General features: G+C 38.7%; 1 protein-coding gene across 1 annotated transcript; it reads left to right on the top strand.

Annotated features, from left to right (window-relative positions):
• Positions 1–2,591: 2,591 nt before the first annotated feature.
• On the top strand, positions 2,592–4,791 carry BBS12 (Bardet-Biedl syndrome 12; the record flags this gene model as incomplete). The annotated part of the gene is made up of 1 exon (XM_023516579.1): positions 2,592–4,791. A coding segment is annotated over one exon (2,124 nt), but the record flags the coding sequence as incomplete, so codon positions are not given.
• Between the last annotated feature and the right edge of the window lie 9,140 nt (positions 4,792–13,931).

Here is a 13,931-nt window from a genome sequence, read left to right on the forward strand (position 1 = left end):
AAAAAAAAAAAGAAAGAAAGAAAGAAAGAAATAGCTTCTTTTATTATCCCCACTTTTCAGATGTGGAAACTAAAGGGCAAAATAGGTAAGTAACTTGCTGAAGGCTACACAGATAGTAAGCAATAGAGCTAACTAAGGTCAAGCCTAGACTTCAAGATTCAGGAGTACCTTTCTTTTTTTTTTTTTTTTTTCAGTGTAACAAAGATAAATTTTATTTAAGAACAAAGGGAAAGTTTACAGCACTTCCAAAGAGAGCTGGAAGTGGGTTCCTCTCATTATGGAGAGGAGGTGAGAGTGAAAGACGTAGGAAAGGACAGTGTGGAGGTAATACCTCTTCAGGAGTACCTCTTTCAAATACTACATCAAGATTTTTTTTATTTTTATTTTTTTCAGTGTTCTCATTTTTACTGGAGAGAATCTCTTTTTTTTAATTGAAAAGTAAACTTATATCAGGTTAATGTGAGGGTACAAACAACTAGGTCAAAATATTTGATTTTGTTAGGTATAATTCCTCTTGTGGTTATGTGCCACACTCAAGATGTTTTTAATCTCCCCTACTTTGGTTGTTCCCATTATAGGATCAAGTTTAAGCTCATTGGCATGGTACATAATGCCCTTTATGATCCAACCTTTTTCCTTATCTTCCTATTATCCAGTACATATTTTTTTCCATAAAACCAAACTACTTGTGTTATCCCAAGGACACTGTTTTTTCACATATATGAGGTCTGACAATTATGTTTGTGCACTCATCCTAGAAGAAGTGCTATATACCTCGTTGCTGAATATTACTATGGTCACCTTAGAAGTCCTCCCCTTGGGAAGCTATGCACCAACACCAGTGCTTAGTCCACCTTTCAAAGCAATTTTGGAACTCTCTATCTGGAATGGCCATCAAAGCTGTATCATGTTATCCTCGAGGTCCTGAATGTCATCAAAACATCTTCCTTTCAATATTTTCTTTGTCTTCAAGTAAAGAAAAAAGTTACTGGGGGCCAGATCAGGTGAGTAGGGAGAGTGTTCCAATGTAGTTGTTTGTTTACTGGCTAAAAATTCCCTCACAGACAGTGAGTGCCGTGTGAGCTATTGCACTGTTGTGATATAAGAGCCATGAGTTAGTTGTTGGTGAAAAGTTCAGGTCATTTTCATCTAACTTTTTCATGCAGCCTTTTCATCACTTCCAAATAGTAAACTTGGTTAACTATTGGTACAAATAATGACTAATCTCTCGCATATCAAAACAAGCTAGCAATATTGTTTTGACTTTTCATTTGGACTGATAGAACTTTTGGTTGTGGAAAATTGGCTGATTTCCATCGTGCATTTTGATGCTTTGTTTCAGGGTTATATTTGTATACCCATGCTCATCCCAGTGATAAACAGCCCAGAACATGGTCTTGCCTCTCCTAAAGGTCTTGGCAAACTTTGTTTCTTCTTTTCTTTTGTTCATCAGTGAGCTCCTTTTTTTTACACTTTTCTCATGCCAAGATTTTCAGTTATCAATTAAAAAAAAAAAAAAAGATTTTCAGTTATGATTTTCCTGTTTCTCTATCAATGTTTACTTGGTCTGCTATGCTTCTCACATTTAGCCAACAATTTTGACACACAATTTGACAAATTTTTACAATGTTTTCATCAGTTTTCCTTGTTACTGGCCACCCTGACCTCTCTTCATCAGTGATGCTTTCTCTTCCCTCAGAAAAACATATAATCCATTTTTACACTGCTGTTTTCTGCATGGCATTATCGCCATGAACTTGGACTAACATATCTCTGATTTCACTTCTACTCTTGTCAAGTTTAACAAGAAATTTAATGTTTGTTCTTTGCTCTGACATTCTTATGACAGCAACACAAAAACAGCTGTGAGACACCAATATACCAAGGTCTTGAAACCTTACTGAGCTTTTTATAAAGTGCTGCCTACATAAGCATACAGTGGCAAGTTTGTGAACTTAATTATACAGCCTGGCGTGCACATGTGTACATTTATTACCACCTCTTTCAACTTTCTAACTCTTTCTAGTTATTTTCCAAGACTCATTCCAGGAATTCCCTCCTGAAACCTTGCCTATTGCCTTCACTTATTACTGGAGTGCTTCTTGTTCATGCCCATATACCTTTATTGTTAATATTATTTAATATTATTATAAAACTGTATCATTGCACTGACCACATTTAATGGAAATTATATAGACTTCAAAGGTAAGGACCATATCTTATTTTTCTTTATTTCTAGAACTTTCTTTTTTTTTTTTTTTTTGAGACAGAACCTCAAGCTGTCACTCTAGGTAGAATGCCATGACATGACAGCTCACAGCAACCTCCAACTCCTAGGCTTAAGTGATTCTCTTCCCTCAGCATCCCAAGTAGCTGGGACTACAGGCACCCACCACAATGCCCAGCTATTTTTTGGTTGTAGTTGTCATTGTTGTTTGGTGGGCCAGGGTGGATTCGAACCTGCCAGCTCTGGTGTATGTGGATGGAGCCTTAGCCACTTGAGCTATAGGTGCCGAGCCTATTTCTAGAATTTATAACCATGAATTACACTGAATAAAATTCCAAGTTTTTATTTTATTTGCAGCTGATGATTCCTGGTGATGGCTTATAGAATCATAAACAAAAGAAGGCACATAGGACTTCAACAACTTTCATCATTTGCAGAAATAGGAAGAAGTTTAATAGGTCCAGTAAAATCATCCAAATTTATTATAGATGAAGAAAGTCACGAAAGTGTGTTAATCAGTTCAACAGTAAGGCTTCTTGAAAACTTGGATTTAACCAGTGCAGTGGGACAACTTCTCAATGAAGCAGTTCAAGCACAAAATAACACATACAGAACTGGAACCAGTACTCTGTTGTTTCTTGTTGGTGCGTGGTGCAGTGCAGTTGAAGAATGTCTTCATCTGGATGTCCCCATTTCCATAATAGTGTCAGTAATGTCCGAAGGCTTGAACTTTTGTAGTGAAGAGGTAGTTTCCCTTCAAGTACCTATCCACAATATATTTGATCATATGGACAACACATTTTCTGGACTTGAAACATGTAGTGTCACTTTGTGTCCTTTCCTACAAGTCTCTTCAGATACCGGTTTGCAACAGGAAGAGCTTGATCTCAAAGATGTTGCCTCTCAATCTTTGACCAATCTTTCTGGGGGACCTGTTAAATCACTTAACTTCTTCAAACCTCAGACTAAGGTTGAAGTGGATAAAAACACATCACAAACTCTGAAAAACAGTCTGTTTGCAGATACTTGCTGCAGAAAGTCAGTACTGAACCACAGTAGGCACTTTAAAAGACCAGACAGTAATGAACAGATAAGCAAACTAGATGGATTTCTAGAACATGGTGCAGCTAATCCCAGAAGTTACAGATGTAATGATTTGGTAGAATTGGCAGTAGGCTTGAGTCATGGAGACCTCAGCAACATGAAATTAGTAGAAGAAGCAGTACAGGTGCAATATCGGAATGCACATATGAAACAAGTTAATTCTCCAGCGCCATTTATGTTTGACATTTCAAAGATCTTCACTTGCTGTCTACCAGGTTTACCTGAAAGTTTTTCTTGTATTTGTCCAGGATATGTCACTGCTGTATCAGTATCTAGTACTAATCTGATCAAGGAATTGCAGAATCAGCCTGTCCGGCTAGTTCTTATTGAGGGTGACCTCACAGAGAATTATCGCCACCTGGGATTTAATAAGTCTTCAAATATTAAAACTGTATTTGATAGCATGAAGCTTCAAGAAGACAGCTCAGAAGAACTGTGGACAAATAGTGTGTTACAGGTATTAATCCAGTTCAATGTGAACCTTGTCCTGGTACAAGGGAATGTTTCTGAATGCTTAGTTGAAAAATGCATACACAGTAAGCGGTTGATAATTGGGTCAGTGAATGGCACTGTGATGCAGGCTTTTGCAGAAGCTACAGGAGCAGTACAGGTGGTCTACATTACACAAGTGAATGAAGACTGTGTGGGCAATGGGGTCCATGTGACCTTCTGGAAAAGCAATCCCTTAGATGTTGTAGATAGGAATGACAGAATAGCAATCTTGTTAAAAACAGAAGGAATTGATTTGGTTACAGCAGTCCTTACTAACCCAGTCACTGCACAAATGCAAACCAAAGAAGATAGGTTCTGGAGTTGTGCCTATCGTTTGTATTATGCCCTAAAAGAGGAAAAGGTCTTTCTCGGAGGTGGTGCAGTTGAATTTTTGTGTCTTAGTCATCTTCAAATTCTTGTGGAGCAATCTCTGAAAAAAACAAACCATGCCTCTTCGGTGTGGCTTCGTAATACCTCATCTTGGCTGGCTTCATCTCTGGAGATATACAGACCAACTGTGCTTAAATTCTTGGCAAATGGATGGCAAAAATACCTTTCAACTCTCATATATAACACTGCCAACTATTCATCAGAATTTGAAGCCAGCACATTCATTCAACATCATCTACAAAAGGCTACAGAGTCTGGCTCTCCTTCATCTTACATCTTGAATGAATATCATAAAATAAATAGTGGAATTTTTAATTCAGGCATTTCAGATAAACTGGAGCACATTCCAAGAGTTTATGACATTGTTACACCAAAGATTGAGGCATGGCGCCGAGCGCTGGATTTAGTACTATTAGTACTTCAGACAGATAGTGAAATCATTACTGGACTTGGACACACACAGATAAACTCACGGGCATCAGAGGGCTTTTTATTTTTGTAGTGTTACTGGCTTAGTCTTTGGAAAATAATCTCTTGTAATAGATTATGGTAATAATAAATTGACTAATAGCCAAATCATAGTGCCTCAAATGCCAGCTGTTACTAAGAAGAAAATAATTGATGTCTGTCAGTAACTGTGCAGGACCTGAGATTTTACCCTATTTATAGCTAACAAGTTAGCCTGTTACTGTTCCATAAGATGGTACAGAATACACAAGACACCTAGGTCTAAGACAAAGGACTTTTATTATTCATAGCAAAAGCTGTAGCTAGACCTTCATGTTGGTTTTATTCAGTTATTTATTTCTCTAGGTCCTATAGGAGCACAGAGGGCCAATGATGAGAGCCTGCACACATGGATCCTTTTGTAGGAAAGGAACACTAAGCTTAGTATAGTCACTGCTTTTATAGTAAGCAGAAACAATTCTGCTCCTTTGCCCAAGGGGAACCTCCGACTTAAAGACTGCTTAGTGTAAACACAAGCCTGGAAAATAGACTAGGTAAAGATCAATCAAGTTCTTGCATTCTTGGCATACTACATAAGTATGCAGGGACACTGAGAGCCCATAGTGGATCATCTCTTCCAACAATCTACTTCTCAGCCTGTCATGTTCTTGGTCAAACTTGAATTTTCACATGAATGTGCAACTCTTATTAGCTGCTCTGATTAATCTGGCAACCAGGTTGTTTAGTCAATACCAAATCCATTGGTCTTACATAAAAATTAAGGCTATTATAAACAGACACTGAACAGCAGGATAAAGTCAGTCTGCAGTAATTGACTTTATCAATCCTGTCCCTCAATTCTGTCCCTCAAGGTCTTAAATTCAGATAGCTATAAGTTCCAAGTGGGGATCAGGAAGTCTTTTTGTTAGGCAGCCAGAATGTGGTCAGAGACCAATATATTACTCGTTATGATCCATGCAAGAGAACTTTGACTTGCTGATCTATGGTATCAAGGTCAATAATTAAGGGCGCAAGAGCTGGGCCAAAAAGAAAACCCTGTACTCTATGGGAAAGCTTTCCATAGTCCATTTTTTCCTCACATACAAGCACATAACCTCAGAGGATCCAGGTTACTCTAGTTCAGATTTGATGTCTAACCTGATAAGAATCACCATTATATATTAGATTTGATTGAGTCACATAAGTGCTATCACCGAATAGTTGCAGCCTCAATTGCCATACATGGTATAATCTAAGGCCACTCTAATATCAAAGGAAGTATATGATCTGTCAGAAACAAAGCTGTTCTGATCCTTGTGTTTCTTCATGTTTACATGTGGGAGATGCCATTGATGGTTCATGTTCTGCCTCCAGTATAAATAGACTCTTACTAATATGTTGTACACTAAAAAGGAGAATTTTAATAGTGGGACCAAAGAGATAGCATTGTTTGTTTCATTTCCAGAGGGATTGAGTCTCAAGAAACTTTGTTGGGAAACAGTGCCCTGAATTTTGTCTGGGTTTACTAGCCAATCCTACTGGTAGATAGGCATGACAACACCACAGTCAGGGTCATTGGAAGTGGATTTTGATTTCAAACTCCAGAACATTATGGTTGACCCTTAAACAATGGCAGAAGTTGGGGGCACTGACCCCTACACAGACAAAAATCCTCATATAACCACTGACTCCCCCAAAACTTAACTATTATACTAATAGCCTGTTAACCAGATGCCTTACCAGTATCATAGTCAATTAACACATTTTTATGTTATATCTATTGTATACTGTATACTTACAATAAAGTAAGCTAGAGAAAAATATTAAGAAAATCATAAGGAAAAGAAAATATATTTGCTTTTAATTAAGTGACAGTGGATCATCAGAAAGGTCTTCATTCAGATCATCTTCACACTGAGTAGCATCAGCAGAAGGAGCAAGAAGATGGCTTGTCTTGCTGTCTTGGGTGGCAGAAGTGGAAAAAAAATCGTATGTAAGTGGACACATGTATAACATCAAACCCATGTTTCTCAAGGGTGAGCCCATGTATGTATAGTTAAAACTCCAGGCATCAGAATAGAAGCACACTAAATACCAGCTTGCTCACTGACAGCAGATGGTAGGGAGTTTACCTCATTTCTCTTTGTGCCACGATACCCTGAATGGGAAGAATCTTCTCTGGCACTTTTTGAGCATTTGCACTGTAAGCATTAAACACTTGGGTATCAATTATGACACTAGCATATTGAATTGGCCCATAGGACCCCACTCACAAAGGCTCACTCTTTACTGCAATTTTTACTCCAGTCCCCTCAGTTGACTTTAGTGAATGTTCTCCCTGTAGAAACATGGACCAAGAAGCTTAACACTAGAAAATCAGGGACTGTAACTGCCAAGAAATTATGTTATTTCTTTGGCTAGGAATTCAGGAAAGAGCAGTATGTGAGGGAGGCAGCCAGTGTGGTCTTTTTCAATGTTTAAGCTCCTCACATCAGTACCAGCTTCTTTCCTAAGTAATTCCCAGTATCTGGAGAGCACCTAGACTCCCAGGGTCTTTCTTTTTGCCCCCCATATATCGCTGTAGCTCCTTGTTGCCCTGAAGTTCTTAGTGCTTTTGGCCACCCTGTGCCCCCAGTATCTGCTTTTTTTGTGGGACTAGATAGAATGACTTGGACACCTATATTGAGTCACTTTCTTCCCCAAAGTCCCCCATCATGCTTTCATACTTGTCTTTTTCTTTAAAGTAGCTAAGGGCTTTCAATTTATAGTAATGCACTGCTAATATGGTTTTGGTTAACTAAGGACTTCATAAAAGGATGATTTCATAAAATTATAATGCTGTATTTTACTGTAACTTTTCTATGTTTAGATACACAAATAACATTATGTTAGTATTTGCCATGACATTCAGTACAATAACATGCTGTACAGGTGTGTAGCCTAGAACCAATAGGCTATACCATACAGCTGAGGAGTGTAGTAGGCTAAACCATCTGGGCTTATGTAGGTACACTCTGTGATGTTTGCATGATGCAATTGCCTACCAATGGATTTCTCAGAAGATATCTCCATCATTAAGTGATGTAGGACTGTAATTTTGGTTTTGATTAGCTGCCTGACACAGCCCCAACAAACTTTTATTTTCAATCTAGTCAAAGTTTTAGTTTTTCATTGCTGACACCATTTGTTTTAGCTTTGAGGACCCCTTATCTCATCAGCCACAGCCAAATTTAATCTCACCTAGGGCCCTGGGGAATGCTGCCTCATTGGCATAGTGACATCTTCCTCCCATCCTGAGGTGAGTGAGCAGCAACCAAGACACCAATTGGGTAGCTTGTCTTAATCCTATCCTTTTTTTTTTAATTAAATCATAGCTGGGTACATTAATCCTATCATGGGGTACAGTGTGTTGTTTCTGTATAGTTTGAAATACTTTCATCCATCTGGTTAACATAGCCTTCATGTCATTTTTTTAGTTATTGTGTTAAGACATTTATATTCTACATTTAGAAAGACTCACATGTACCCCCATAGGATAAACCATAGACATGATCCCACCAATTGCCCTCCCTCCACTCAGCCTCTCCCCCTCCCATTTCCCCGTATTCTTGGGCTAAAATTGGGTTATAGCTTTCCTATGAAAGCTATAAATTAGTTTCATAATAGGGTTGAGTACATTGGATACTTTTTCTTCCATTCTTGAGATACTTTGCTAAGAAGAATATTCTCCAGCTCCATCCATGTAAACATGAAGGAGGTAAAGTCTCCATCTTTCTTTAAAGCTGCATAGTATTCCATGGTGTACATATACCACAATTTATTGATCCATTCATGGGTCAATGGGCACTTGGGCTTCTTCCAAGACCTAGCAATTATGAATTGGGCTGCAATGAACCTTAATCATCAGAGAAATGCAAATCAAAACTACTTTGAGATATCATCTGACACCAGTAAGATTAGCCCATATCACAAAATCCCAAAATCACAGATGCTGGCATGGTTGTGGAGACAAGGGAACACTTCTGCACTGCTGTAGGATTGCAAACTAATATGTCCCTTTTGGAAAGTCATCTGGAGAACACTTAGAGAACTAAAAATAGATCTGCCATTTGATCCTATAATTCCTCTACTAGGTATACATCCAGAAGACCAAAAAACTTAATCCTATCCTTATGCTTAGGCTCTAAATATTCATTAACAGGTGAGATGGTGGGGTGCCCTACTCCTATCTTCCTTTCCCACCATTGGATGAAAGCATTCACTATTAAATCCCAGGCAGTCTTCTCATATCTCCTAACCCACCCCACTGGGGCCTTCATTCTTTCCAGTATTAAAAGATAAACTTAAGCATGTTTAAAATTTTAAAGGGTTTATTTGACTAGACAGTGAATCATGCATCCAGAGGCTCCAGACAGCAGGCAGTCTGGGACTCCACCAAAGTGGCACAAGGGAAAACTTTTATAATGTGTTCATGGAACCAAGGCAAAGAATTTGATTGAGTAAAGTGGAACAGTAGCCTTAAACACCCTTTAGAGATTAATTGGCAGTTTCTGGTACGTAAAGTCTCTACTTAGAGCTTAAATGGTAGTTTCTGATTGGTTAAGCTTTGTTTTCCATAGCCTATAACCCTTTACCCTGATTTGGGTTTCAGTTTGTTTTATATAGGAGCTCAGGGTACCAAAGCCACTTCAGTCTAATAGCTTCCAAATTAATTATTTTAACATCATAAAATCATGGGTCTGTCAGCCAAAACTGTCAAAACTGTGTGGATCTGAGATTTTCCCCTACTTATAGAAAGAACGTCATGGTCTGAATATGGCCCCCAAAATAGATGTGTTGGAAACTTAATTCCCAATACAACAGGGCTGGGAGGGTGTACTTAATGGGATGTGTAGGTCATACAGGTTCTACTCTTGTGAATTCAGCAATAATAGGACTTGCAGAAGTGGGTTTGTTCTCTTCTGCCATGTTCCTCCCCTCCAGAGGGGGCAGTCTCCAAGGCATCATCTTGAAAGCAAAAAGCAGACCCTCTTCAGACACCAAACCTACTAGCAGCACCTTGATCTTGGACTTCTCAGCCTCCAGAACTGTGATAAATTACCTTTTATTATAAATTACCCAGTCTATGGAATCTGTTATAGCAGCACAAAATGACTAAGACACAAGCTAACAAGTTAGTCTGTTAAAGTTTCTTGGGATGCTAAGAAGACATGAGACCTGTGGGTCAGAGACAAAGGACTTTTATAGAAGCCAGAGTTTAATGTTGATTTGCATCAGTCTCCTGTGTTTCCCAACTCTCGGTGGGCTGACACAAAGATCCCATGGTGAATGTCCACCCACAGAATGTGTTATATTGTGAGAGAGAAACACTGAGCTTGGGCTCAGCGCCTGTAGCTCAAGCGGCTAAGGCACTAGCCACATACACAGAGCTGGCAGGTTCATATCCAGCCTGGGCCTGCCAAACAACAATGACAACTACAACCAAAAAATAGGCAGATATCGTGGTGGGTGCCTGTAGTCTCAGCCACACTTGGGGGGCTAAGGCGAGAGAATCACTTAAGCCCAAGAGTTGAAGGTTGTTGTGACCTGTGATGCCACAGCACTCTATGCAGGGCAACAGCTTGAGGCTCTGTCTCAAAAGAAAGAAAGAAAGAAACACTGAGCTTGGGGAAGTCATTCAAGTAAGCAGAAGCAAGTAAACAGAAGCAAGCCTATCCTGAGTTAGGAGGAAGAAATAGCATTCCTCAGCATTTCTTCCTACAAATAGAATCCTGAAAATTGGCCTACAAAAAAAGTGAGGGCAATACTCAGTAGATATAAGCTAGGGTGCTCAGAGCTCATGGTGGACTACCTTTCCCAGCAAGGTCTTCCTCACTTGCTACTTCACCTCAAATTGAAGATTATAAGGATTAAATTACATTTGTAGTTTTTAGAATTGAATAAAGAAGAGCTCTTAGAAAATAGTTAATAATAGTAGAAACTGTTACTGATTACCTACCATGTTCCATGCACTATTCTAAATCCTTTCCATATCAGTTTTTCAGGACTGCCTGTATGGTTTAAACAAGAGCTTATTTTCTTACAGTTCTGGAGGATAAAAGGCTGAGATCAAGGTGTCAGCAGGACTGGTTTCTTCTGAGGCTTCACTCCTTGACTTGCAGATGGCTGCCTTCTTGTGTCTTCACATGGTCTTCCTCTATGTGCACACATCCCTTCTATCTATTTTTGTGTCCAAATTTCCTTATAATGACACCAGTCAGATTGGATTAGGGCCTACTCTACTAACCTCATTTTAGTTACCTCTTTAAGAGCCCTATCTCCAAATACAGTCAGAATCTGAAATAATAAGAGTGAGGGTTTCAGCATATGAATGGAGGGGGGGATACATAACACATATATCATCTCAATCATTGCAATATCTATTTTAGTGAAGAAGCAAGCTTAATATGGTTAAGAAAGTAGTCCAGTTTCTCACACCTACTAGGTAATAGAGCTGGAATTTGAACCAAAATTTTGTCTGGTTCTGAAGTGTGTATTTCTAAGTATTAGTTACAATATGACACTTTTTTCTGTAAGGTAACAATAATAAAACAAGAAAAGAGAAGACCTGGTTTATGTACGGGGCTAATTAAAATGTGTTAAGAGATGCGCCTTGATTATCCTCATGCTTGGGAAAGTTAAAAGAATATCATTTTGCATTATGCTAAAGCATATTTTATAGTTCAGCAGCTGTCTTTAATGTGATTGATCACATGAAAACCTTATATCATTGGTAATCATCTCAATTATATACACATATGTCTTTGTTTAAAGTTGAAATAATGGGCTTGGCGCCCATAGCACAGTGGTTATGGTGCCAGCCACATACACCAAGGGTGGTGGGTTCGAATTCGGCACAGTATTGCACTATTGTGTTTTATCAGTGATTTTTCTAATTATAATAACAAGAAATACCTTCAAGTTTTAATTATTCCAGGAACTGTTCTGTCCTTGCAACTGGAGAGCGGTCCCTGGAAAAATTTGATTTATATAAGTAAGTAGGTTTTCCAAGAAACTCTATCAACAAGCCATTACACATTTCCCATAAGACAAGAGGAGTATCAACATTTATGTGAGATTGACCTGTCTTTTTAAACATTGTACTGTAGGGCCCAAAGAGGCCTTTGTCCTCTGAAGGTTCACTGAAAAACAATAACAGCTGTAACAAAAAATAGCCAGGAGTTGTGGCAGGTGCCTATAGTCCCAGCTACTCGGGAGGCTGAGGCAAGAGAATCACTTAAGCCCAAGTGTTTGAGGTTGCTGTGAGCTGTGATGCTACGGCACTCTACTGAGGGTGACATAGTGAGACTCTGTCTCAAAAAATAAATAAATAAAGTTGAAATAATTACAGTGTTGAGTGTTGAACTGCTTTTGAAATTAAAATACAGTAGAACCTCCAGAGTTGACCTCCCTACATTTACTATCTCCTTAAGTTGACCTAATTTCCATAGACCAGAAATGCACCACATGTATGTATTAGTATAGTATAGTAGGCTTAGTTCCTTAAGTTAACCACCTCCATATGTTGACCAGCTTGTTACACTCCCTTGGGTGGTCAACTTTTAGAGATTCTACTATATACTGTTTTACCTAAGTAGATATTGACATTTTTATTCTCCCTTTGTAGCATTAAAACTTAGTTTTTGTTAAATATTACACAGACTATGAATGCTACTAATATTAACATAGATGTTTATTTTACTTTGTATAATAACATTTTTGGAAGTTGGTATTTGCTTACATTAGTAGTAATAAGTATTTAGCAAATCCTTGCAATAAATATTTTCCTTTGAAATCAGACAACTCACTTTAATAGAGATTTTACAAGTTTGTTTTGTTTCCACATTCTAAAAATTTTGCACTGTCATGTTTTATCAGCGATTTTTCTAATAATAATAACAAGAAATATGTTCAAGTTTTAATTATTCCAGGAACTGTTCTGTCCTTGCAACTGGAGAGCAGTCCCTGGAATAAATTTGATTTATGTAAGTAGGTTTTCCGAAAAACTCTATAAACAAGCCATTACACATTTCCCATAAGACAAGAGGAATATCGACATTTATGTGAGGTTGACCTGTCTTTTTAAACATTATAGTGTAGGGCCCAAAGAGGCCTTTGCCCTCTGAAGGTTCACTGAAAAGCCACTGACAATATGCAGATTAACAGGCGAAAAGACATACAAATTTATTTAATGTGTATACATGGGAGTCATTAGAATGAAGACCCAACAATATGAGGGAAATTTTTCATTTTTATGCTTAGGTCTAACAAAGTATGGACAGCTGTGCAGAAATATGATCTACATATATCTATGTAGAGAAGGAGGAAATATGATCTAATATTATTAGACTAAGTGGGAAAACTCAGCAAGGTCTGTGTAGGTTCTTACTGGCCTCTCTGAGCACACATTCCTTCCTTCTGGAATTGGGGCAGGACTCTCTGTAATGTGAGTCTGACAGTCAAAGTAGGTCAGATAATTTCTTCATGGCCAGGTTTTACACAGAAAGGCAGGGCTCTGGGAGTTAGAGTAATATTTTTAGGTTTTATGGCTGGATTGGGGAAAAAGCAGTTCTGAATTCTATGCCCTGCCTTGGGGAAGAGGGATTCTAGTTTTAATGGCTAGCCTCAAGGGAGAATAGGACTGAGTGACAAGAGACCAGGAGAAAATCAGTGGAAAGTCTTCCCAGCCAGACTTGGCTTTGACAAGTACACAAGGGCTACACAGGCAGCTATATTTTCAGTCCTTCATTAATAACAGGAGAGCGCCCTGGAGCCATCAAGCTGAGAACCTGACTGTGGCCCACAGTCACATGGCAGAAAGGCAAGAGATAGCAAACCTATCCCAACAAGCCCTTTTCATGGCAGCATTAATCCACTCATGAGGGCTCTCCCAACACTGTTGCCTTGGGGATTAAGTTTTCAACACATAAATTTTAGGAGGGGACAAAAACATTCAAACCATAGCACAGGCCAAATAATATTCTGACAGTGAAAACTCATTAGAAAAAAAAAAATGTAGCCACACAGCAATAAAAATTAATCTTTACATGAGTTAAAATAGCCACTGTGGTGGCTCCCACCTATAATCCTAGCACCTGGGGGGCAGAGGTTGGTGGACTGCCTGAGCTCACTGGTTTGAGATCAGCCTGAGCCAGAGTGAGACCTCGTCTCTAAAAATAGCCACATTGTGGTGGGCACCTGTAGTTCCCAGCTACTCAGGAGGCTGAGGCAA

The sequence above is a fragment of the Otolemur garnettii genome, unplaced genomic scaffold, assembly GCF_000181295.1.
Source record: "Otolemur garnettii isolate 467f Iridium unplaced genomic scaffold, OtoGar3 scaffold00093, whole genome shotgun sequence".
In the NCBI taxonomy this organism is placed as follows: domain Eukaryota; kingdom Metazoa; phylum Chordata; class Mammalia; order Primates; family Galagidae; genus Otolemur; species Otolemur garnettii.